At 41.6% G+C, this 27,490-nt stretch overlaps 1 protein-coding gene across 4 annotated transcripts in view; it reads left to right on the forward strand.

Moving 5' to 3' along the window:
- Positions 1 to 27,490, forward strand: part of RTN1 (reticulon 1) — a 182,469-nt gene that overhangs the window by 147,709 nt on the left and 7,270 nt on the right. For 3 of the 4 annotated variants that reach the window (XM_089522793.1, XM_089522794.1, XM_089522795.1), the window contains 4 exons: positions 16,093 to 16,300; positions 20,224 to 20,362; positions 23,674 to 23,743; positions 24,348 to 24,394. In XM_089522793.1, coding sequence (XP_089378919.1) covers positions 16,093 to 16,300; positions 20,224 to 20,362; positions 23,674 to 23,743; positions 24,348 to 24,394 — 464 coding nt within the window. Of the gene's footprint in view, positions 1 to 16,092; positions 16,301 to 20,223; positions 20,363 to 23,673; positions 23,744 to 24,347; positions 24,395 to 27,023; positions 27,106 to 27,490 lie in introns of all 4 variants that reach the window. The other variant, XR_016281043.1, reaches the window with a different exon arrangement.

Raw genomic sequence — 27,490 nt, forward strand, 5'->3', positions numbered from 1 at the left:
GGAAAACAATATCATGGTGGAAAGCTACTTTACCTTCAATTGTCTGAGGGGAAGGGGAGGCCATTTCACATATCACATGGCAACCAACTCAGATTTGCCACAGAATGCACCATCTACCCATCCTGGCTCACAAAGAAGTATGCCTGGATAGTATTGTGCTTTGGAACATCTTGATACAGGTGTCTGGCACATTTTTGGGTGTACTCTTAAATATCATTGGATGTTTAAAATCTAAATAAAGAAAAAAGAGTCAGGGTCACAGAATGCATGAAGGAAGATTTTATATCATGAATTAGCCCCAAATCATATTTTAAACATCTTGAAGATGAGTCCCTCTTTTCCACATCAGATTTATTGGATGTTCTCAGTTCCTGCTCCTTTCGTTTAAAATCTAGAACAACATGGAGGCTGTTATATGTCTCTCACCAATTTTTGTCCCCACTCCCCAGCACCCATGAATACCCCCAGCGGCTGCCAGAAAGAAAGGGAGGTCGGCATAAGGAAATTTATTCTCCTAGAATCTTCTAGCAAGCAGGGTACTTCTGTCAAGCAAAACAAGCAGCCTTGAATTGCCAAAATGTGTGTGTGTGTGTTTTAAACAGAAATGATATCTGAGCCACTTCCATTTTTGCAAAATTAGGGCCTACTATAGATCTTTGGTGATGACAATTGTTGGCTCAACAGTTATCCCACACTCCAGACCTAAACACAAAAGGAAGGGGCTCTTGGCCTCCATTGTTGACCCAACTGCAAGTTTGCATTTACTGTAATAAGAATGGGCACAGACTACATCTGATTGGAATGGTCCACAACTTTAATGGTTACTGATGCATAGGCTTATCCCACAGCATGGGTCTAGATCCAAGCATTAGCCAGTCCACCTGCTGGTTGATGGAAACCCATTCATGCACCCTGTCTACTGGATAGCTCTGGAATGACAAACATGAAAATTCACTCAGGGGTCAGCAATTGTGTTATCCCCCTATGACCCAGGAATGAGGCAGAGCCATCTGCCCTTCAACTGGGGGTGGGGATTGATCTGGTTGCCTACATTACCAGAGTCCCTTTAGGGCTCCCCATCCGATACTGCATATGACAATAGAATTATAGATCCATAGCATTGGAAGGGACCTCAGGGACCATCTAGTTCAACTCTAGTCAAGCAGGAATAGCATACTAAAGCACCCATGAAAGATGGCCATCCACCCTCAGAAACCTCCAAAAAAAGGAGTCAATCACTCATTCAGGCAGACTATGCCACTGTCAAACAGTTTCAGTAAAGTAAAGTCGAAGGCTTTCATGGCCGGCATCCATAGTTTTTTGTGGTTTTTTCAGGCTATGTGGCCATGTTCTAGCAGAGTTTCTTTCTGACGTTTCGCCAGCATCTGTGGCTGACATCTTAAGAGAAGATGAAGATGCCAGCCACAGATGCTGGCGAAACATTAGAAAGAAACTCTGCTAGAACATGGCCACATAGCCCGAAAAACCCACAAAAAACTATAGTTTCAGTAAAGTGGCAATTTTATTTCAGTAAATATTTCTTGTATCTTGAACCCATTGGTTTGTGCTTTGGTCCCTGGAGCAGCAGAAAGCAAGCTCACGCCATCTTCTACATTATGTCCCTTCACATATTTAAATACAGCTATCATGTCACTTCTCAGTCTTTTCTCAGTCTTCTCTTCTCCAAGCTAAACACAGGTGCGTTACAGACCGCTGGATTGCGGTGGTCTGCTGCCGCCGGCGGTTGCTGCGTCCAGGAACCGCAGCAGCCAAACAGTGCGGTTCCCGGACGCAGCAAAGAAGGAGCGCGAAAATCGCGCTCCTTCCTGGGTCCCGGATGTGACGCCGCGAGGCATTAGTCATGCACTCGTGGTGTCATATCCGGGGCGTGACGTGCAGATGCAGAGCGTCCGCTACGTAAAGATGGCAGCCCCCATGTGGATGGGTGGCACCATCTCTTATGCGCTCTGCGCATACTAGGGTTGGGGGCCGTGAGGAAGAGACGGCTCTTCCTAACCCTAGTACGCGTGGAGCGCATACTATGCGCGCGTTTGTAACGCGCCACATACAGCAACTTAGGTCATTCCTCATAAGACTTAAGTCTTTGGATCATCTTAGTCACCCTCCTCTGGACATGTTCCAGCCTATCAATATCCTTCTTGAACTGTGGTGCCCAGAACTGGACATAATATTCTAGGTGAGGCCTGACTAAAGTATAATAGAGTGGGACTACAACTTCCCTTGAACTGAACACTAAGTTCCTATTGATGCACCTAGAATGTCTGCATTGTCACATGCTTAGTGCACAGACCCCATCCACCTTCCAATTTGATCCTCCCTTCCCAAAACTGCCACAAAAGGTAGGGGCCAAAATCAAACCCAGCTCATGGGTTGCATGGTGGGGGGAAGCAGCTTCTAAGTGCCAGGACAGGGTTGGATGAAGCCTTTACTTGCTTTCAGGCCTTGTTTCCTGCCAGCCAGCTAGGCTGCCTCTGTTTGGGTGAATTTACTGCTCCATTACAGAACCTGGAAAATCCTGGAACATGGCAGCTGTCCTCTGTTTGCTTAGAGCCATGATCTTCAAATTGGCATTCTTAGTGAGCCAAGAAATGCACTTTCAGTGTAGCAAAAATATACACCAACATAGTCATTCTGGGCCTCATAGGCTGCATCTACACTGCATAATTAATGCAGTTTGACACTGCATTAATTGCCATGGCTCAGTGCTATGGAATTCTGGGATTTGTGGTTTTGTGAGCTATTTAGGCTTCTCTACAAATCCCAGGATTCCATAGGATGGAGCCATGACAGATACAGCAGTGCCAAACTGCAATGATGATGTGGTGTGGCAGCAGATGTAATTGTTCAACCAACTGCATCAATGGGCATCATCATGGTCTAGAGGTCACTCACCATGCAACACTTGATTATTTCAGTACTACCAGATTAAAAGTGTGAGAGAAAGCTCTGTGTGTGAATATAGAATTAGGAGCTACACATATAACCTCTGTGCGATTATTTTTACAATAGCAGAGTGTGCCAATAGCATTCTGGCCCTTATTTTTATTTTTAGTGGATAAAAGTGTCCCTCCTTCCCACACATGCAATCAGTTAAGTTCAGGTAGATTTATGAGTGTATACTGGTTACACCTTTACACCTTTATACTGGTGTTATTCTTGCCCGTCTCTATGATATTCATATACAGAGTACATTTCTGCCATATTGGATCCATTGGTGCAACAGACATAGCCTTCCTCATTTTCATTTATAACAGATGGTTCCTCATTTTTGTCTGGGTTAAGTGGTGACCTTTAAAGACCTATTAATGAATGAGTTGCCTGACCTAAATCAGTCGTTTAGTTACAGTAACAGAAGTAATCAGTTACCAAAACCTTAGAACAGGTTTCTTCTTGAGACCCTGAAGGAAAATGGGACAATTTAAAATGGAACAATGGCAACCATCTATTGTATATGTGAGTGATGGGCCATAGTTGATAGTTTCTTTTCTATTCCTTAATATTGACTTAATAGACCAGAGCCAAAACCATCTCAAAATGTGGGCTGATACAGTATAATGGCACCAGATCCTGGTTGATCTTGGAAGCTAACTAGGGTCAGTCCTGGTTAGTACCTGGATGGGAAATCAGCAATTAATACTAGGTGCTATTCCTTGCCTGAGAAAACCCTATGAAATTCATGGCGTCACCATAAATGGACAAGTAACTTGAAATCACACATACATACATATATACATACACACACACACTATTGGTGTTTTGCAGATATAAATTCCATCATGCATGGGGTTGTACCTTTTTTGCCATGACACAGTGGCTGTATTCAGTCCATAGTTGCATAAATAGAAGTTTCCAAGTGTAACTGATGCACATGCATCTGTGCTCTCTTGGATGGTGTGCAACTACTTCCCAGTATCCTCAGTGTAAGGCTCAGCCCCATGATAAGTCACTTTTCAAATGCCTTCTGAAATAAAAATTATGCACATTGGTGGATTGCATAATGACAGTGAGAGAAGCCAGCATGGTGTTGACATTTTGAGTGTTTGAGAGATCAGGCTTTGAATCCCAGACAGGTAAGATCATTGGGTGACCTTGGCCAAGTCCCATTCTCTCAACATCAGAAGAAGTAAATGGCAACCCTCCTTGGAATAAATTTTTCCAAGAAAACCTTAGCATAGAGTCACCACAAGAGAACCAACTTGAAGGCATAACAACAGCAACAAAAGTAGGTAGATCATGGTGGAATATCATCACAGTACAAAAGTATGAGATAAATAATTGATAACAGATTCTGTTATCACCTTTCAAAGATCTTGTTGTTGTTGTTGTGTGCCTTCAAGTCTTTTTTGACATATAGAGACCCTAAGAGGGATCTACCTAGAGTTTTCTAGGCAGGTTCCTTCGGAGGTTTGCCATCTTCTGAGGCTCAAGAGTTTATCACATGGAATGAATCTGTGCAGAAACTGAGGCCCAATACAAACAGGCATGAAACGCCATGCTCACGCTGATTTTAGGGGTAGGGACCATGCGGCAACCACACGGTCCCTAACCCTAACATGGCGCGGTGACGTAACAATGGTGGTGCCCCATGTACACAGGTGCCGCCATTGTTACGTATGTGCCATGTGGCATCCACATCTCACCGCACAGCACTCATTATGTCAGCCCTGCAGCGCAAAAAAACCCTGTTTTTTCTGGGTTCTTTTTCCTGAGGAGGGAAGCCGCGTGGTTTGGCAGTTATGGCTTCCCTCCGGAGGAAATTAGGCCACCGGCAGGCCACCCTTTTTGGGCGGTCTGTCCCTTGCCTAAATTTAAACTGAAAAACAACCCACATTTGTGGGTTGTTTTTCAGATGACGTTCGGGGTTAACCCAAATAGAAAGTGTGTGTGTGGGGGGGGGGGGGGAACCCATGTTTTTCAGGCGACATTTGCATGAAAGAGAAATAATGCAAAAATAACCCAAGTGCAAAGTCGTCAAAACCAGCTCCTTTTTACTTTTGTTAAATTCCTAAAGCTTTCCATTCGGATTATTTCCACATTATTTCTCCTTCATGACACTGCATCTGACAACACTCAGATTTTAAAATCCTGTTTCTGCACAGGATTTTACCAATTCACCCTCCGTGTGATAAACCCCTCAGAAAATGTGACTTGCCCAAGGTCACCCAGTGCATTTTATGCTCAAACCCTGCTCTCCAAAGTTGTAGTCCAAACTCAAACCACTACACCATCCTACACCACATTACACCACTAGAGCTACATTGGCTTTCTTAAAAGCAACAAAATTCTTACTCAACAGGGATGAAGTTCTCCAGCACACACACAGGAGCATGATTCAATGTGGATGTCTCCATGAGATGTTCAGACATTCATTAACATACTGCCAAATTATTGACTGCAGATGTTAGGAGCACTTTACAGGTGATGTCATTTCCAAGATGTCTCTCAGGGAGGTGTGATTACGTAAGGCTGCCATTGGGATAATGTCTTATGTATTCACTTTGCTTTACTTCATCTGTGTGTAATTCTCTCTCCACTCTTCTCTTACAAATCCGAGTGCAGCCTATGTGGATTCCCAGTGGTCCCCTCATCCAGGCATTAATGTAGTCCACAAACAAGCTTAGCTTAAGCAACGCAGCAGTTGCAGAAGCTTGTAGGCTGAGGTTTGTCACTTGATGGTCCAAAACACACTGCAGAAATAATCCAGTTTGAGATTGCTTTAACTGCCCTGGCTCAGTGCTAGGGAATCCTGGGAACTGTAATTTATTGTGACACCAGAGCTCTCTGACAGAGAAGGCTAAATGTCTCACAAAACTCCTGTTCCCCGAATGCCCTGGCATTGAGCCAGGGCAGTTAAAGTGGTCTCAAACTGGATTATTTCTGCAGTGTGTTTTGGACCCTTGGTTGTTGTGATAAGTCTTTTTATGCAGATATTGTTAAGAGTTCTTTATTATCAGATTCACTTCCTTCCAAGGCAGTTGTATAACATGGAGTGTCAATATGGGAACTGAGGTCAAACCAGGGATTCAGACAAAAGAAAATCTCACAGTTGGTCTAGAGAGGCTAGAGATGATCTATCAAGGAATTCTCCAAATCCCACAAGAAGTGTAGGTTCCAGCCTGAGACCAAGACCCCAAGCACTTTTCCCAATTTTGCAAAATGTATCTGTGCAGAACTAACATCATCCCGCTTTTTATAGCCAAGCATTCAGCCACACAGGACAGACAGCAAAGGGCAGACAGATGAAAAAGCACAAACAGTCCATCCAGTGCTGCTACTGTTTAATAGCCCGCTGGTCTAGCAGCTAGGTTTTAATTGCAAATTTAAAAAGAGCTACTCAATTTTGGAACATATTTTGGAAATGGACTTCTACACCTTGGGTAGCTGCTTTAATGTACAAATCCAAAGCCAATGGCAACTCATAGCTTGCCAGGTGAAGAGGAAACTCAGTCCTTTAATACCAGCTATAAAAGAACTTCCCAAGCTGCTGAAACCAATTCCTATATATAAGTTCAACATCAAGGATAAATCCTTTAAAGCTAGCCCAAACCTGGATTGGATTAATTGCCCCATTAGCATGGCAGCCATCAGCCAACTCTGGTCATGTATATTGTACAGTGGGCCCTCCACATTTGCTGAGGTTAGGGGCCCAGGAACCCCATGAAAGTGGGGAAACCACAAATAGGTCCACCAGCACAATTCTGTGGTCAGCATCAGGTGGAAGGTGACAGTAGAATCATTCTGGAAGACCTACAGATGTCTAAAGAAGTGTTTTCTCTAGGAATCTAAGGCCAAACCGCACGGCGTTCCTCCGGAGTAAAAAGAACCTGGGGAAAACGGGTTCTTTTTATGGTGCCCGGAATACGTCATGAGTGCGCCATTGGCATGCTGGTGACGTAAGTGATGCACATCGAGATCTGTACGCTGCGTGTTGCTTGCGTCAAGATGGCAGCCCTCATATGGACGGGAGGCCACCATTAGGCCACCGCCGTGGCATACTAGAGTTTTGGTGCGTGTAGTTGCTGCTCCCTCTGGAATCCTAGTATCAGCAGCGGCACACTGCTTTTGGCCCATCTGTCCTGGACCTCAGTCTTCTAGCACCATCAGTTGGACATTGACTATAGAATCACATTGGAGGACCTACATATGCCTAGAGAAGTATTATCTCTAGAAATCTGAAGGTCCTCCAGCATGACTCTCTGGTCATCGTCCAGCAGAGTCATGCTGGAAGATCTAGAAATTCCTAGAGAGAACATATTAATCAGATCCACAAATAAATCCACAAAAGTCAAAATCACAAATGTGGAGGGCTGACTGTAGTATTAATTCACTTACAATTCTTTTAAATGCATTTATATGTTTGCTCTAATGTTGTCAGCAGTATGCTCTCGCTTTTTTTCTCCTCTTGCTAGCCAATGTTATGAGAAGGTTCCAGAACATGTGGTATTTGGCTTATGTACATACACCAAGAGTATTCAAGTTTTCTATTGGGAGTAGTGAAAATAGATAAATTAACATATTTATTAAGGGATATACAGGGGATTTTTATTTATTATTTTGAACGAGGAAGATTAGAATTCATGTGTGGAATATTTAGGGGGGAAAACAAGGAAATTGAATGAGTGTAGGGTTTGATGAATGAGATTTAAGATTGTTGATTACAAGAATTGTAAGATGTATAGGATAGTTTATTTTGTTAATGGATATAAGTATAATTTGAATGACATTTAGTTGGTATTTATAATGATTTTAGAGTTTATAAATAATTTGATGATCAGGATATGTTTGTCTAAGAGGGAGTCATAATAATATGTAGAGCTATATGCCTTTAATAGGTGGAAGTCTTTTTATAACACGCTTAATGTTCTATTTGTTTAGTACTGTATAGGTTTTACAGTGTGTGACAGAATGTTCAAGCTGTTTTGTTCTGTTTGTTTTGTTTGCTATTGTCATTGTGTGTTTTTAATTGAATAAAAATATTATAACTTTACTTTTAAGAAAAGAATGTTCAAGCTGTCTAGATTAGAGGCTTTTTGAATGATAATAATAATGGTGGATTCTGCTGTCATCTGTGAATACAAGCCACATTCTCAGCTGATAAGAACCCCTTTTCATATATATATATATATATATATATATATATATATATATATATGGCCAGAAAGAGACTCTTGCCCTTGAAGATACTGCCCTGGCTGTAGTTATTGTTCGGAGATGAATCTGGTTGTTTGTGCAAAATCAATCTCGTAAAGAGAAAAAATTTTCCTGGACTGGTTTCCCTTGTTTTTTTAATGGCATTGCAAAAACAGAATCTTTTGAAGTGATGCTTTATGTCTCCATAGGAGTGCTTTTATTTATTTTCACTCATGAAGAAATTTTCTCATGGCTTAAATCAGGCACACCTGTGAATGCATGCATTAAAATGTAGAATATCTGATTATCTGCAGATAGTGTGTGTGTTTAAAGCTAGTAGGAGGACTCACCGAAAACATTTTCAAGGTCTAGCTCAGTGGTTTCCAAGTTCTGGTTCTCCAGATGTTTTGCATTTCATCTCTCAGAATTCCAAACTGCTGGCCAAGCTGACTGGGAGTTGAAGCCCAAACTACCTGGAAGACCAAGGTTTGGGAACTATTGGCCACGCTCATTACCAAATTATCAGCTCTTATTCTTTGTTGTTCCTGCTTTCTGACATGCACCGTGTCAAGTGAAAAGCTGAAAGAAGGTGCACTTTCAGGGAATGAGAGCTTCCAAAGCATCATACGCACCATATTCATATGTGTATCATACCCACCCAGCATGTTCATACTCATATTCATAAGTTCTAGCAGCATGGTCTGTTAAAGAAATGCTTAAATATTATACATAGTATGTATGTGTGTGTACATTTGTATTTGTATTTATTTGTATTTAGCTTTGGCATAAAATCAAGGTCACTGCAGTTTTCACCAATTACCCCTTTCCTGTGCAGTTACCCATAACTCTTTGAAGCCGGGCATTGAAGCTTTACCACATTATTAAACAGTCCTGGCAGTCAAACAAAAAAAGATGTGTTTTTTTCCTCCCTCCACATACATTTTGTTCTCTTCAGGTTGTAAAAGTATGGGAGAGTGTTGTAAAAGCATCATTTTTGCCAAATGGATTATTTCAGCTTGGCAAATGAGACACTTTTACAACACTTTCATAACACTTTCCGATCCTCTTGTGCAGTTTTACAACTGGAAGCGAACAAAAGAGAAAAACATCATGCGGAGGGAGAAAAAAACCCTGCGTCTTTTCGTTTGCCTGCTGGATTTATTTAATAATGCAAAATGAGTGAAGGAACTGGAGCAGGGGATCACTTTCCTACACTTCCTGCAACAGGAATATTGTATGAACAGAGTTCCACTCGTGGAATCTCTCTCTCTCTATAAGAATTCTTCTTCCACCATCTGTGATTCTTAAAATGAAGACAAAGGGAACTAAGTTAGTGGAACATATCTTCCAAACACATACATTATAGGAAAGTGCCTAACATTGTGCCAGATCTACAGTGACAGGAAGCAACTATCCAGGATATCAGTGCTATGGAATCCTAGGATTTGTGGTTTGTTATGGCATCAAAGCTCTCTAACAGAGAAGGCTAAACATCTCATAAAACCTCAAATGCCAGAATTTCATAGCATTGAACTGTGGCAGTTAAAGAGGTGTCAACCTGCATAATTTCAGCCATGCAGATGCAGCCTAAGCCAAAATTGTCTGATTTTTTTTTCTTTTCCCCCCAGTGGATGAAAAGCAAGCATCTAGACCTACTTTTGTTACTTATAGATGCCTTTTGGCTTTCTCCTCTTCTCCCTTTGCTACACCCTGCCCTCAGTGCCATAAGAATCATGTTGTATGAGTATTATCCAGGACATCCAAAATGTCTCATGCAGAATAAACTGGCATAATTCCCTTTGTGTTATGTTACAGCCAATAAAAATAAATTATACAATGAAATCTCAGTCTTCACAAATGTTTATCACATCAAGAAATCCTCCTATATATGTCTGGAACATTTCGTGGAACAATTATAGATGTCTAGGAGATTTCATCTGACTAATAGGTGAATAACCAGCCTGAGAGAAAAAAGAAATAGCATACCCTAGACTATTAATACGGACTGCACCAGGTGACGCTCTAAGGAGGGTGACACCACTGGTCCTCAAACAGCTACCTTTTGACAGAACGGATTGTGGCACTCATCTGCTTCCCTTTAAAATGCTTTAAGAGATGGAGGGAGCAGGGTAAAGCTCAGTAGAAGGAGAAAGGAGAGGCCCCAGAAGTTTTTAAAATTAAAATTTCAAATTTCAAATTTTTATTTGTTAAAAAAAATTAAATTTTTGAAATTTGTAAAAAAAATTATTCATGTAAAATTTTCTTTTAAAACATCACGTTTTAACCACATCTTCACTGTATATATATGTGTGTGTGTGTGTGTGTGTGTGTGTGTGTGTGTAAATACATTTAGGTTGTGCATAGGATATTGTAATTTGAAGGTATAATTTTAATTTTGCTAGTTCTTTATGTCACAACTAGGAGGCTGCCATTGCTGAACCCAGCAACTAGTAGCTAAGGCAACTGCCAGTAGTTAGTAGTGGCTTCCATGTCATTGGGCAGTGAATTCACTACAGGGTCAAGTCCGAACTTCAAAAGATTTATCGAAGGTGCTGAACCTGTTTCCCAAAATAGGTTCAGCATTGTGACTGTTGTTGTGTGCTTTCACGTCATTTCTAACTTATGGCACCCCTACCACAGTTTTTTTTTTGGGGGGGGGGGGCAAGATTTGTTAAGGGAGGGGGGTTGCATTTGCTTCCCTCTGAGGCTGAGAGAGTGTGCCTTGCCCAACGTCACTCAGTGGGTTTCCGTGGCTGAGCAGGGATTTGTACCCTGGTCTCCAGAGTCGTCCAATGCACAAACCACTACTCCACATTGGCTCCCAGCATTGCAATAGCTTTTTTAAAGTTTAGACTAGAACCCAGCACAGATTTGTCACCCCATGGATAAGGAAGCTTCCAGCTGCGGCTGGCAATTGTCTCATTCAGTCAAAATCAAAGGCCATCTTTGTGGTTTATGTAGGACAGGTACGCTCAAAATGAATCACAACTGTTCAGCTGTTAAATCCACAGTGCCTATCTCAATGACAAAACAGCCAAAGATCTTCCCATCACAGAATGACTCACAGCTGGGATTCTTGTTTTATTGTAATAATTAAAGAAATAATTGGCTAATGATATAATGAGCCACTAGCATGTTTTTCCCCTCGCTGCCCCAGAAATAGCAGGCTGTTCAAAAATCAAAGCAGCTCCAAGCTCCATCATGCCAAGGCTGTTTTTGCCTTCCCTTTGAAGGCATATTCTGCTCTTTGAAGAGGAAAATGTATGTATACTATGCATGTTTGATGAAAAAGAAGAAAGTGGGGACTATGAATTCAAGCACATCAAGGGAAGATCTGGCAGTCAAGAAAATACGTGGCAGGGAAGAAGTGTACACACAGGAGATGTCAAAGCAGAAACAGAGCTGGCATCACTGTCCAATCCAATGCATGAATGAAGAGTTTTTGTATGCCTCAAGGCACCAGCTATCGTATTAGAAGATTAGATCATTCCTTATTTTTCCTGGCAGTTTCTTTGTTTCAAGGTGCAGAATGTAAAATATTATTGTATATACTCGTGTATAAGTCAACCTCATGTATAAGTCGAGGGCAGGTTTTGGGGCCAAAATCATGGATTTTCATATGACCCATGGATAAGTCGAGGGTCAAACTCAGGGGCATGTAAGAAAGGATCTAAATGGGGGGCACCACTTCCCTCCCTCCTCCTCCCTCTCTGGACCTCTCCCAAGAGTCACTGTCTTGGCAGGCAAAATGTGGACCCCAAACTCTAATTTCTCTCTCCTCCCTCCCTTGCCCAAAACTTTTCCAAGGCTCACGGAGCAGTATTACCGTATTGACCAATGTATAAGTTGACATAGGAGTTTGGAGTCCATTTTGGGGCTGAAAGTTTTCAACTTATAAATGAGTATATACAATATTTTAAAAAATTAATAGTTTTCACTTGTACTTGCAAAGGTCCCCCATTATTGCTTCCTTATCTAGCCTTCACTTGTCCACATGATCACAAGATCCTTCCAATTAGGTGCAGACTGAATATCCTGCCCTAATGGAAGTCAAAAGATGATATGAAGGTATACCCACTGTAGATAGATTGTGTCCACATGGTTGTAGAAAGATGGAAGACTAATATGATTTCCTTCTGGGATGTCCTTTGTATCTGGAATATCGAACTCAACATCTTGATCCTTTTATTGCTCATATTAGAGATGTTAACACCCATGCTCCCAAGAACTGACATTTATGCTAGCAGGATCTGACTATTATGTCTTATTAATTGGCTAAGGAAGAGGCAAAACAGACCGCCCTGAAGGAGCGGCTTCTGGTGACTCCTTTAAGTGCCAGATTTGGGCCATGGCAACCACACACTGCCATCCTGATCTGGCATTTTCTTGTGCAAAAAGAAGTGGCAGAAAGCTTCTCCTTTTTGTGCTGGGAAAAAGGAGTCTTTGCTGCCACAGTGGTAGTTTTTCCAAGTTTCGGCAGTGTGTGGTGTCTGAATACTGCATTACCAAAATGCCTCAATGCCACCACTGTGTGGTTGCTTAGGGCAGCTTCACAGCTTGTTCCCAGCATCTTGGGGGTGTGCGCCATGTGTACTCAAATCTGGAACAGTCTTCCCAAGGAGCTCCGCCTTATCACCCCCCTGGAAACATTTAAAAAGAGGCTTAAAACCTTCCTCTTCTGTCAAGCCTTGCCCTCTGGAAAATGAAGTTGTGTATTTTGATCCCATTGACTCTCTGCCTCACCCTATTGAATAACTGTTTTAGATTTGTATAATGTATATTGTGTTACTGGTTTTTATCTATTTTTATGATGTGTTTGTAACTGGTTTTAATTCTGTGTAAACCGCTTTGATCTTTTGGAAAAACGGTATATAAATAAAAATTATTATTATTATTATTATTATTATTATTATTTATTACTCCATGCCCCCAAGCTGCTGAGAAGCTAGCTGTTTTTGCTGGTCTGTACCAACAGCTTGCTAAGATAGCTTTGATGAAGAGAAAATTTTAATCTGTATGGTGATAAAATAAAATGTTGGACCTATTGTATATATAGTGATAGGCCTATTTTGCATGTTTATATCATTAACCTCATTCTATAATTAAATTTGTATATGAATTTATGATGTTTGTTTTTCCTTTTTATGGTGCTTGCAAAAACCTGATTGGCTAATGCAGAATAAACTCGTAGTTTTTCGAGGCTGAGAGCAGGACACAATCTGATGTTGGAAGATGAATTTTTCTCCTTAATGTGCTAGGAAACTGGTACCATATTTGTGATTATTGCCTGTCACTGATCTTTCTTGCCTGGAAACACTCCACAGACTGGCAGCTGATGGTCCAAGGACCACTACTGATTTACATCGCCTTGAGCTCATTGCAAGAAAGACAAGATATGAAAGTATCTGATAAAACCAAACTATAGGGAGACTTGTCATTCTCAGTCTTTCTTGTTAGGTCCATCTTCAGTATGACATCCCCTCAAATATTTAATCAGGGCTATCATATCACCTCTTTACCTTCTCTTCTCCAGGCTAAACATATCCCGCTCCCTAGGTTGCTCCTCCTAGGGCATGGTTCCATCCTACAGAATCTTGAGATCTCTAGTTTTGTGAGGCTCTGGCACTCTTTGGCAGAGAAGGCTAAATGCCTTGTATAACTACAAATTCCAGGATTACATAGGATGGAGCTACAGCACTTCAAGTGGTATGAAACTGCATCATTTCTATAGTGTAGCTGCAATATGAGAACCAGTATGGTTTAGTGGTTTGATCATTGAACTAGGACTGGAGACCAGGGTCTGAATCCTTGCTTGTCCATGGAAACTCACTGAGTGATCTTAGCAAGTCACATTTTTCCAGCCTGAGGAAGGCAAACACAAGCTCCTCTGAACAAACCTTGCCAAGAAAACCCAGTGATAGGTTTACCTTAGGATCACCATAAGTGAGAAACAACTGAAAGGTGCAAAGCAACAACAAATCCTGCGACTATGTAATAGCGTCTGATATGAAGCTGCAAAGGGGTATTTTATAACTCTTTATATCTGTTGGTATTTTTAATTTCAACTTAACAGCAACCCTGTAACAAGAGTTTTGGGGGCATACCAAATTGCAGAACAAAATTACAGTAAGACAAATGAAGCAACAGCAAATAAGATAGTTATAAAATCTAAAATGTCTTACTTTCAAACTGTGATCAAAAGATTAAAATAGTGGCTCAATGATTAGTTCTGATACAAAATGTTGTTTTGTTTTGCTTTGCAAAAATGCACAACTCTGCTTCCACAATGTTAAACTGAATGTGGACATTCTGTATCAGACAGAAAATCCAACCATGTGTGATATTGCATGTGTAAGACACTAACAGGATTCTGACAAATGTTTCTTGCTCAAAAACACTGTATTTATTACAGCCAGACTTTGGTATCCATGGGAGATCCATTCCAGACAGACACACCACAGATTCCAAAAAATGTGGGACCTAAAGTCCTGTTGTCCCTAGTGGTAGTGTGACATGCAATTGGGGACAATGGGACTTGTGATTAGTTTAAAACCAGTTTTAAGCCTGCACCCAAACATTAGTTCAGATTAAAAAAAAAAAATTAGACTTTGGGGGTTGTTAGGAAGTCCATCAGGGCCCTCCAGAAATAGAGCTCAGGGGCCACATGCAGCCCACTTGTTGCATTTTGTCCAAAGCATGAGGAAGAAAATGTATTCATCCCCCTCAACATAACACAAACACATTCTTTCACATTCTCTCTGTCTCTCTCTCACACACACATACACACCAGATTGTCAGTTTCCGCTGCATTTCCAGCTCTCCTCAAAAGACAAGCAAATAGGAAGCACCATCACTCCTCCTATCCCTCTCTCCCACTCATCTCTGGTACAGACATTTGCAACTAGTTATACTTTCTCAGTATAAAATGCCAGTTCATTACATTTTCTCAAGAAAACTTTATTGCCGAAAAGATGTCATGTTTTTTGCTCTTGAAGTACCACACCTGGATGTTCTGCTACCCTAAATGCTCTGAAAGCATCCTAACTGTACTATCTTTTGTTTGGAAAATGTGAACTACTACCAGTAGCAGCTGATGGCTTCCATGTCAATGGGAGAAGTCAACCAATGCTGGGGGGTTTTATGTGCTTTATGTTAAAAGAGCTATCCAAGGTGCTGAGCTCTATCTCCAAAATATGTTAATCACCTTGGATAGCTCCTGTAAAAGCAGCCTCCTCTGGTATGATAAATCACAGTGGAAAACAGTTCCCCTGACACTGTTTGTTGTTGTTGTTGTTGTCATTGTCATGGCCTCCAAGTTGACACTAATTTAAGACAACTCTCTTATAAGGTTTTCTCAGCAAGATTTATTCAAAGGAGGTTTGCCATTGTTTGGAAAATGTGAACTACTACCAGTAGCAGCTGATGGCTTCCATGTCAATTTTATACTGAGAAAGTATAACTAGTTCCATGTCTTAGGAGAACAAAGAGTTTAACTTGCCCAAGCTCATTCAGTGGCTTTCCATGGATGAGTGGGGTTTGAATCTGTGCCAATTTCCAGTCATGTGTGTTCCAGAAGAGCATTTTTATAAGCATAGGGTCATAGTTTGCAGGCATGTACAGAGGCTTGTATCTCAAACAAACATGGCTAATTTTTTTTAAAAAAAATAGGTTAACCTCCCAAACCTGTACAGACATAGGAACACCTAAGCCCATTGTTTTCAATGAGCAAAATAATAAATCCCTTTTGGTTAACTAATAAACTTAACAAACTTCAGTTGATTGAGGAAGCCCAACTCTCCATGGGGTCTCTACTTGGCTCTGTTTGTCCTCTTGCAATTATTTATTCTATTTGTAATATTACCAAAGACCTTGCTCTCCATGGCTGGCTTGATGCCATTCCAGTCTCTGCCTTTATTGATTTTTTGCCTTTCCTCCTTCCAGCTATTGACCTGTTATACTGGCGCGACATCAAGCAGACGGGCATCGTCTTTGGAAGCATCCTGCTGTTGCTTTTCTCCCTGACCCAGTTCAGCGTTGTCAGTGTGATTGCTTACCTGGCACTAGCAGCTCTCTCTGCCACCATCAGCTTCAGAATCTACAAGTCAGTCCTACAGGCTGTGCAGAAAACCGATGAAGGCCATCCGTTCAAGTGAGTGCTCTGCAATTATTACTGAGGTTATTTTAATTTGCAAAAAATAATACACTTCCCTCAATATCCATCTACAAAAAACATTAAAGCAGAAAATGCATTGCTGTAGCAATATCTATTCTCTACCCATTCCACTGCCTGATTGCTAATTCCAGACACAAGAGAGTAAATAATACCTCCTTCACAAATGCCTAAATAAGCTAAAGGCACTTGATCCTGTCTGTTCTTGGAAACTAAGCAGGGCCAGTCCTGGTTACTACTTGTATACAATTAATGTAATCCCGCTTCCATCCTTGGAAGAGGTGGGACATATAAATAAAAGTTTTGAAGGGACTATTGATAAGGAAAGGCAACCTGGGAATTTACAGGGAAGCAATGAATGGCCAGTGGCATCTGATAATTGGGTCCAAGTCAAGGGTCAGAAGGGAAAGTGAGGTGGGAAGTAGTAGAGATGTGGGGCATGGAGAGAAATTCAGAATGATGCTGTGGGAAAGACTGACTCCTGGAATTTATGAGGCCAGAATAGGATGATATCACCTTTGGGTGGGGCAAGTAACATCATATGGCCTAAGGATGTCCTTCCCGTGACTTCCAGGGAATTATTATTTATTATTATTATTATTATTATTATTATTAACTTTTATTTATAAAGTGCTGTAAATTTACACAGCACTGTACATACAATCTTTTAGTTAGACAGTTCCCTGCCCTCAGGCTTACAATCTAAGAAGACATGACACAAAAGGAGAGGGGAGTGGTGGTGGGGAATGGGATCAGGTCCAGCAGTTCTTCTCCACCTCCGAGGCCTGGACCAAGGCAGATTGACTGGAGGAAGGGCTTGGCTTCTTAATGGATGGTTAAAAGGAGGCTTCGTGGGTCAGAGAGGGGCTCACCTCTGGGAATGCTTCTCTAAACAATATAGTCTTTAACTCAGTTTTGAAACTGGGTAGAGAGGTGATGAGGTGTGCATGTGGGGGAAGAAGGTTCCAGGAGTAAGGGGCAGCAAGCGAGAAGGGACGAATTCGGGAGGGGGCAGTGGTAGTCCTACACTGTGACAGGAGACCTTGACTGCAAGAGCGGAGGGTGCGAGTAGGAATGTAAGGAGAAAGAAGGTCAGATAAGTAAGGAGGGGCCAATCCATGGAGGGCTTTGAAAGTCAGTAATAAAAGCTTGTACCGGATGCGGAAGGGGAAAGGGAGCCAATGAAGGGAGGATAAAAGAGGTGAAACATGGTCAAAGCGGCAAGCAGATGTGACAATATGAGCAGCTGAATACTGGACAGAGATTAAAAGATGGAGGTGTGAAAGAGGAAGTTCTGTCAGAAGGAGGTTACAATAATCTAGTCGCGAAACCACTAGGGCATGGACTAGAGTCTTGGCAGTAGAGGCTGAGAGGAATGGATGGATCTTGGCAACATTGTGGAGAAAGAATCTACAGGCCTTGGCGGTGGCAGAAACAGAAAAGGAATAGTGAAGGGTGGGTTTAGGTGGAAAGACAAGAAGCTCAGTCTTACACATGTTGAGCTTCAAGCGCCGAAGCCGCATCCACTGAGAGATGGCAGTCAGACAAGAAGAAACTTGCTGTTCAAGCCTTGGAGAAAGGTCAGGGGTGGAGAGATACAGCTGAGTGTCGTCTGCGTACAGATGATAGGAGAAACCAAAAGAACTGATGAGTTTACCTAGGGATAGTGTGTATAGAGAGGACAGAAGGGGACCCAAGACAGAGCCCTGGGGAACTCCAACAGATAGGGGAACAGAGGATGAAGTCTGACCACCCGTGACCACTGCAAAAGATCTGTCTGACAAGTAAGATTTAAACCAGTCGAGAGCAGAGCCGGAGAACCCAAGGTCAGAAAGTAAATCAACCAGGAGACAGTGATCAACAGTGTCAAAGGCCGCAGACAAATCAAGAAGAATGAGAATAGAGTAGAGGCCGTTTGCCTTGGCCCGCAAGAGATCGTTTGAGATCTTGGTGAGGGCTGTTTCTGTAGAGTGCCGTGGGCGGAAGCCAGACTGGAATTGCTCTTTTTTCTCTAAAAGTAAACTTTGCTGGGCTGATTAACGTAACTGTTTGTATACATTTAAAGTAACCTGTTGTGCATCTATTGAAAAAAATAGCCATTGTCTCCTAGAATGTTCCAGTGGCAACTTGTTGCCCTAGCTTGGATGGAGTCTCCTGCCTTGGTGGCAATGATTTCTTGAACTCTGTTTTCTGTTTTCTGATGTTATCAACCACCATTCATGTTATGCTGGTCAGCTACCTGAGAAGAAAGCTAAACCTTTATCTGACCAGACCTTTGGGGGTCATTTGTTGGTGTTGTTTCTTATTGACCTCTCCCCATGCAGGGGGAGCAGATTAATATACAACATACAAACTCAGTTAAAAACAGACAACATCATTTTTTTAAAATGCAGCATCAATTTAAAAAAACAAATAAGACAAATACTGTACATATTAAAACAATTAGTCCATATTTTAAAATTCATTGTTTAAAACTCACAATTTGAAAATTATCTGGAGAGGCCTGCTGGAAGAGACTGGTCTTTAATGCTGTTTTGAAACCAGACAGAGTATTCAGCTGTCGAATCTCTTCCAACATGTTGCTCCACAGTCCAGAAAAAGTCCTCTGGGTGACACTTGCCAGTCTAGCAACTGGCGGGTTGCAGAAAATGTCCCCCAGAGGACCTGAGTGTATGGGGTACATTATATGGGAGGAGATGATACCATAGGTAACCTGGACCCAAATGATGTAGGGTATTAAAGGTAATCACTAACATAGTTTTGTGTGGGTTTTTCAGGCTATGTGGCCATGTTCTAGAAGAGTTTATTCCTGACTCACTAACACTTTGTACCTTGCCCAGAAACAGCCAGTAGAGTTCTTTTTTAATTTTGCTGTGGTGTGATCACTCCTCGATGTGCCAGTGAACAATCTGACCGCTGTGTTTCCAAACTTGAACTTTCCAAATTTGGTATAGAGGTAGCCCAAAGTGCAGCGCATTGTCAAAGTCTAGCCTTGAGGTTACTAGTACATGCACTTTAAGATTTTAATAAAAAGCCATGGTTTGACCTGGAAACCATGCCTTATGAGGAAAGACTTAGGGAGCTGGGTATGTTTAGCCTGGAGAAGAGATGGTTAAGAGGTTATATGATAGCCCTGTTTAAATATTTGAAGGGGTGTCATATTGAGGAGGGAGCAAGCTTGTTTTCTGCTGCTCCAGAGACTAAAACACAGAATAATGGATGCAAGCTACAGAAAAAGAGATTCCACCTCAACATTAGGAGGAACTTCCTGACAGTAAGAGCTGTTTGACAGTGGAGTGTGGTGGACTCCCCTTCTTCAGGGGTCTCTAAACAGAGGCTGGATGGCCATCTGTCAGAGATGCTTTGAGATGCATGGCAGTGGGTTGGACTGGATGACCCTTGTGGTCTCTTCCAACTCTATGATTCTATAATCTGATGCTGGCATGACACCAGCTTTGGCACCAATCACAGCTCCAAGCAGAGAGTATTTCATAACTGGGGTGCCACAGCAGAGAAAGCAGTCTCCTGTGTCCTTCCACAATGTATTGTTATCATTGGGACACAGAAGAGGGCCCCTCCAACAGACCTAAATTCTTAGGCAGGCATATATAGAGAGAGGCATCCTTCAAGTGTCAAGGTCCCAAGATATTTGTGGTTTTCATAGCTTGTTGTAACACTATTTTTAAAACATTTTTGTTAGTTGACTGGCAATTTATGGAAACAGAAGATGCAACAGATTTTTTTTTTAATGAACAAATGAATACTGCTCAGAATGGCTGGAGGGAGCAATTCAATGACAGTGTGTATCCAATAACCTGCACATTTCCGTCCATAGCCCAAAAGATATGCAAAGAAGGGAATAGAAGCAATCTTTATTAACTTGAGTTGTGCTTTTCCAACAGAAGTTACTTGGACATGGAAATGTCTCTCTCCCAGGAACAGATTCAGAAATATACAGATTGCCTCCAGTCATACGTGAACAGCACAGTCAAGGAACTCAGGCGACTTTTCCTGGTCCAGGACCTGGTGGATTCCTTAAAAGTATGTGCCTTGCAAAGAACAGAATGGGTTGGCAAGAGCATGGTCAGGCTAGAAACAAAAGCACGATTCCCTGAATTTTTGTATGCATGTGGTTTGAAAATGTGTGGTGTTTGTTGAAAAAGAGGTTTATAAACTTATACATGGCATGTAGGATGTGTACAGAATATGTTGCATTGTGGTAGCAATCTCACCTAATGTCACCAATTATTATGTGGCATTACTGGAACTCTCTGATGCCAATACAATGGTCTTTTGGATCCCACTGTGTGGCACCAGTTAATATGTTTAATTCTTTTTAAGGGAGGGATATTTTGTATATATGGTGTATTCTTTTAACACTGTAAGCCGCTTTGATTGTTTTCACGAAAAGCGGGGTAGAAATAAAAGTTTTATTTATTTTTCTCCTCAGAAATAGTTTGAGGAATTTCTCCCTCAGAAACTACGTATCTATCCCTGGGTCCTACCAAACAGCTTCATTTCATTTATATACCACTTCATACTGAACTAACAGTGTCTAAGCAGTTTACAACTATAAGCTAATTGCCCCCAACAGTCTGGGTACTCATTTTAGTGACATCAGAAGGATGCAAGCCTGAGTCAAGCTTGAGCCCTTTCGGTAGTATTGAACTGGCAGCCTTATGGTTTTGAGTTAGTGGCTGCAGTACAGGCATTTAACCACTGCGCCACCAGGGCTCCTTGCGCCACCAGGGCTCCTTGCGCCACCAGGGCTCCTTGCGCCACCAGGGCTCCTTACTTAACCTTCTACTTTATATCTTTTTATTAATAAAGGTTTTTAGATATTTGGTAGCATGTTTATACTGATGCTACTAAATGCAGTCGCTACTCCATTTTTGCAGACTTGAAGTCCACGTCCCCTGCCCATTTGTGGGTGGCAAATGGAGGGGGACAAAATGGGTTGCGTGCCCATGGGCACGCCGTCATTCAAACTAATAGGGCTTGAAAACAGGAGAATTTTCGGGATGGATGGGTCAGGAACTTTTAAAAATGTTTTTAGGGTCAGAGGGCTTTGGTGGCCACACTTGGTCCATCCCAGTCTAAAGGGTATGGGGAGTAGTTTGAGTTTTTTAATTGAAAAAGACAGAAAATTGATAAAGACTTATTTATGTATTGTTTCTCCTCTTTAACATGGGTTTTGGTGTTGCCTTTTTCCCTCTTCAACAAACAAATTGACAGCTGTTAATTTTCCTGCACTATTTGTAAATTTTTTACAGACAACTTCACTAACCAGGTCATTCAAACACTAAAATGGGTTTTGTATCTGGTGAAAATGCACATCAGTAAATCTATAGATTCAAATATCCAAGCACCTTCCCTTCCCCTTATAAATGCTGTAGGGCACAAATAGCCCTGTTTGCAGCTGAGGGTGAGGAAAGCTAAAACTGTATTCACAAACACATATTTGGAGAATGTGTCAATGTGAGCTAATTATTTATTGACTTCTTTTTAAAGCCAGCGTAGAATAAAATTATCCATAGGAGATGGCCTCAGTCAATCGGTTAATTGAAACAAAGATATAATAGGTGGGACTATGTACATTGTGTACTTTGAATAAATCAATTTTGCATTAAGAGAAAATGCAGTTCTCTGACAAGAAGAACTCAGTTCTGCTGCATGTATAAATTATACAAAATAACATATACTTGCTCATTTTGTATAATTCAGTTTGGTTTTGTTGCATATGAAGTAAAAGCTATACAAGACCATGACATGCCCTCCAACATTTCACAAATGAAAAACTCAAAGCATGGTCAAGATGGTTCCCAAAGTTTGACCCTCCAAATGTTTGGGAGCCTCAGCGAGCTTTTCACTTTAAATACATGAAACAATGGACATGTAAATACATTTGGGTTATGTATGTGATATTGTAATTTAAAGATATAATTTTAATTTTGTGAAGTCAAAGGCTTTCACAGCCAGCATCCATAGCTTTTTGTGAGGTTTTCAGGCTATGTGCCCATATTCTAGAAAAGTTTATTCCTGACGTTTTACCATCATCTCTGGCTGGCATCTTCAGAGAATGCTGGCATGAAAGTGAGACCAGCATTACTTGATAGCATTCTCTAAAGATGTCAGCCACAGCTGCTGGCGAAACATCAGGAATAAACTCTTCTAGAACATGGCCGGATAGCCTGAAAAACCCATAAAAAAACTATAATTTTAGTTTTGTTAGTTGTTTATGTCACAGCTATTGGCATTACATTCAGTGATATATGGAAACTATGATTTATGATATAGTGTATGGTGTGATATGGAAGAGGTCAGTGTGGGGGGTGACAACATGAGTTACTGCACTGGGTGACACCAACCCTAGTGACACCACTGGCTGCAGCAGTTTCCTTTTTGCCTGACCCTACAGGGGAGGGCAAGATTCCTCCCCTCCCCTCCCCTCTTCCTTAGAAGGGCCTTATCTGCAGTGGCCAGGATAATCTGGGGGCATCCTGAAGTATCTTGGCCCCCAAGTGCCTCTACTTTTCCCATTACCTGGTCCTCCATTCCTGCACTGGGGTGGCTGCCTGCTGCATGTCCCACTGAGCCACCTGATGCAGGTCATTCACGTCTGAGGTCAGAATGAGGCACCTAGTGATGACAAAATGCTGGGCACCTCATTCTGGCCTCAGAGTGAGCAATTGGCAACAGTGGCAGATACGCTGGGAGGCTCAGTGGGACGCATGTGCAGACAGCTGCCCAGCATGGGAACAGAGGGCTCCTGATCTTCCTGGAAAATCTGGAGTAAGAGGTAAGGTTGTCTTTTATTCATTATGTTATGGCTGTTAACTTAACCCTGGTTCTAGTGCTGAATGTGCTGGATATCGTTTGGACTGTTTGCACCAAAACCAGGAATTGGGCCATGTGTCGTCTGAATAAGATGTCGCCAGAAAGGAGGATAATTGTCCTTTTGGCGCATGCAGACAAGGGCTGAGTTAATTGAGAGCAGAGTACTTTTGCACTTTATACTCAGTTGGCATCAATGGAGAAAGAAACTGGGACATTTAAAAACAGCTGATAGAATATGATGACAGAGGATTAATCAAGATTATTGCAACCAAACTGGAGTGTATTGAGCAAACCTGCCATCTCTTTCCACTGGAAATCCTGTGCACAATGCTCTAAGTTCTGAGATACAGCTACTGTACACAGAAAGGCCATTTAGGATGTTTAACTAACTGAATGAAGCTAGTGGGATAATAATTAGCAACTGAGTGGTAAAGCTGTTTTCCAAAAGCTGTTCATTTTTCTGTTGATAATTTAATGCATTTATGAGTGATGTAATTATTATATTTCCAATTTAGTTTGCAGTACTAATGTGGCTGTTGACTTATGTTGGAGCGCTCTTCAATGGCCTAACTCTTCTGATAATGGGTAAAGTCAATTATTTTTAAAGATCTCTTGGTTGAATTTTTATGGCAATTACAAATGAGACAAAACACTGCAGTTCCATCAACTCCTCTTAAACATGTTCTTCTAAAAGCGTTACTTAATTCCTGCACTTTTGCTGACCAGCTACTCAACATCTTTTAAGACTTTTGTATCCTAATACTTTCATATTTTTAAATTTTTGTCCATATTATTTGTATTAATTTATAATTTTATAGTATTGTTTTAACCTTGTTATAGTAATATGCATTTTTTTAAAATCTGTTTTGCATTTTCCTCCAGTTGAGGAAATGGTAAGGGAACTTGTAGACCTTTGAGAGAGAAGTTGGTAGCATGAGCTTTCAGATACTTGAGCCTATTTCCTCAGATGTATGCTACCAATTCTCTCTTTTGGTTAGTCTCAGGGTGCTACAAGATCCCTTTGCATACTAATCTTCCAGACTAACATGGCTATGTCTTTGAAATTGTAAACTGCTTTGTATCCCACTTTTTGGGGGAAAGTAGGATATAATAATAATAATAAGTGTTATGCACTATGGAATTACTGTTTATCCTGAAAATGTATCATTTTCTTTTTCCTTCTCTCTAGCTGTGGTCTCAATGTTTACTCTACCCGTGGTATATGACAAATACCAGGTAAGTAAGAAAGCCCACTTTGTGGTTCCTTTATCATTCGTGTATCCTCGGTTTAGAGTGGGGTGTGTGAAATCACAGTTTCCAAAGAAGCAGCTGTGTTAATCTCTTGCAGCAGAAACAAAAGAGTTTTGCTATCTTCTTAAAGCAGAGATGGTGGCACGTCCCAAGATCACATCCAGGAGTAAAAATAAATTGCCCTCAAATACCCCTCTCCCATATTATCTAGGACCAGAGAGACAATTTTGCCATGTTTTTGACCCTCCAGGCCATTCTAGTTGCAAGAGAGGGTCTTTTTGAACAAAACAAAGCAAGCAAACAAAGACAAAAACAGGAAGTGAATTAAAAGTAGGTTCCTGGTCACTCCCTTTGGTAAGAAAAAGGCATCCCCTGGGCTATCGGGCAGGGGGCAAAAACCACGAAAATCCCCTCTGTCCTCTACAGGATGTTGGGGTCTTTGGGGGCAACAGTGTTTCTGTGGCCCTCCAGAATCTCTTGGAGGGGACAGTGTTGCCCCTAATCCTTGATAGTTGCATGCTCCTGCCTTAAGACTAACAAACATAGCACAAAATTTTGTAGACTACAGCCCACTTCATCAGATGCATGAATTTTTATCCAGAAATTCAGGTTTATATGCAGTACAAATGATTTGAGGGAAGATGAGATTGTAGATATTGAGGTCAGAGGGAAATGATATTCAGAAAGTGCTGGCGATGATAATCAGATTATTAAGAAATCGGCAGAAAGCACATGGAGCCCTGGTGGTGCAGTCATTAAATGCTAGTACTACAGCCACCACGTTGTAAGTTCAGTCCTAGAGGAGGGCTCCAAGATCCACTCAGTCTTCCATCCTTTCATAGGTTGGTAAAATGAGTACACAGCTTGTTGAGGGCAGTTGGCTTACATATTGCAAACCACTTAGGAAATGCTAGTTCACTGATAAGCAGTATAGAAGTGTACTTGCTATTGCTATTTCTATTGTTATAACACAAACATCTTAATAATGAGGAAAGCATTAGTACACGCCAGGTCTGGCCTGCTGTTAGTGGTAGCTCTTGAGCAAACGTCTTGGCCCTGCCAACCTTTAACCATTGATAGATAGAATCATAGAATCATAGAGTTGGAAGAGACCACAAAGGCCATCCAGTCCAACCCCATTCTGCCATGCAGGAAATCCAAATCAAAGCATCCCCAACAGATGGCCATCTAGCCTCTGCTTAAAGACCTCCAAGGAAGGAGACTCCACTACACTCCGGGGGAGTTTGTTCCACTGTCAAACAGCCCTTACTGTCAGGAAGTTCTTCCTAATGTTGAGGTGGAATCTCTTTTCCTGTAGCTTGCATCCATTGTTCCGGGTCCTGTTCTCTGGAGCAGCAGAAAACAAGCTTGCTCCCTCCTCAATGTGACATCCTTTCAAATATTTAAACAGGGCTATCATATCACCTCTTAACCTTCTCTTCTCCAGACTAAACATCCCCAGCTCCCTGATACTGAGTTGTATTTCATTTCATAGGCCTTTCACCCAACATGGAAGAAACTATGACTGGTAGTTTTTCCAAACAATTGATAGGGATGTGGTACTGCAGTGGCTGTCTGAGGGCAGGTCTACACTGTTCCAACCCGCCCCAAATTCCCCCCACCCCATTACCTCTGTAGTGATACTGGGTGGCTTTCTACACACGCATCCCATTGTGTTGTCTGGTGCCTCCACCACTAGGGCAAGTCATTCCCACTGAGATCGAAAATGAGGGCAGCCAGCATCAGTAACATGGCTGGGTGCCACATTGTGACTTCAGAGGCAGCACAGCAGGACACTGTATGTAAACATCCACTCCTACATTGCTACAGAGTGCTCCGGATTTCCCTCCAGATTTTTCTGGAGCTAGAGGTGTGTCTAACATGCATTCCCAGCCGCATACCATCTTGCCTCACACAATCCCACCACAGCAGAAGGGTAATGCCAAGACTCTAGTTAGATTTAATCAATGGGATTATGGCCTTTTTAATTATTTGTTTTGCTTTTTGGGCATTTTGAGCAGTCCCTGAGGATCCCAGGGATAGGAATCTAGCCCCTGGATGTGCTGCAGTTTCTCAGGCTTCTTCTCAAGCCATAGCCATGTTAGCCTGTTGCAGCAAAACACAACAAAGAGCCTTGTGGCATCTTAAAAACTGACCCATTTATCATGCCATCCGCTTTCACTGGATAGAGCCTGAAAGCTGGCAGGTATATATCAGAAGTTGACAGGTGTATATACACTATATAGCTGTAAAGGAAAATATGTTCAGAGAAATCAAATGGGGGGGAAAGTATAAGCAGTGATAATTAAACTTAGAATATGCATGAAATATTTTCATTGATCCTTCACAAGGGAGTATTTTCACAATCCTGGCACTGGTAGGTTAATATAGTGGATCTATTATTGTTATTGGGACTGGTGATTGACTAGAAATTCTTGGTAAGTTATAATTCAGTAGTTTCATGCTAGAGTCTTCCTATGATAACATTTTGTTCAAGAATAGCCACTCTGAGGCCTATACCAGAGTGGACTGCAAGGGTTAAACATCCTCCCACTGATTTCTGAATATTGCCCTTTCTCATATCAGATTTGTGTTCATTTATTCTTTTGTGTAGAGACTTTCCGGTTTGTCCTATGTAGAACGCAGAAGGGCATTGCTTGCAGATGATAGCATATATCACATTGGAGGATGAGCAGGTGAATGAGCCCTTGATGTTGTAGCTGGCATTATGAGGTTTTGTGAGAGACAAGACACATAATAAGCTGCACAGAATGATTTCCCCAGTGCTGTACATGCATTATTGTTTATTAACATAAATTAATAACTGAATAACTGTATGCTAAATTTGAGTATGATGTTAGCCTTGGGAAGAGCCAGTGTGGCCTGGTGTAGTATCTAAAGCAGGCTGGAGAATCTTTGGACCACTAGGTATTTTGGCCTACAACACACACACAATCCCTTATTATTGAACATGCTGACAGGGTGATGATGGAAAATGTAGACCAAGTCTTCTGGTTGGCCAAAGGTTCTCCACTCTTCTACTAACCAGTTGGTTCCTTGGGTTAAGTGTTGGACTGGAAC

Source organism: Sceloporus occidentalis, unplaced genomic scaffold, assembly GCF_023333645.1.
Source record: "Sceloporus occidentalis isolate IW3139 unplaced genomic scaffold, rSceOcc1.0.p SCAF_4, whole genome shotgun sequence".
NCBI lineage: Eukaryota > Metazoa > Chordata > Lepidosauria > Squamata > Phrynosomatidae > Sceloporus > Sceloporus occidentalis.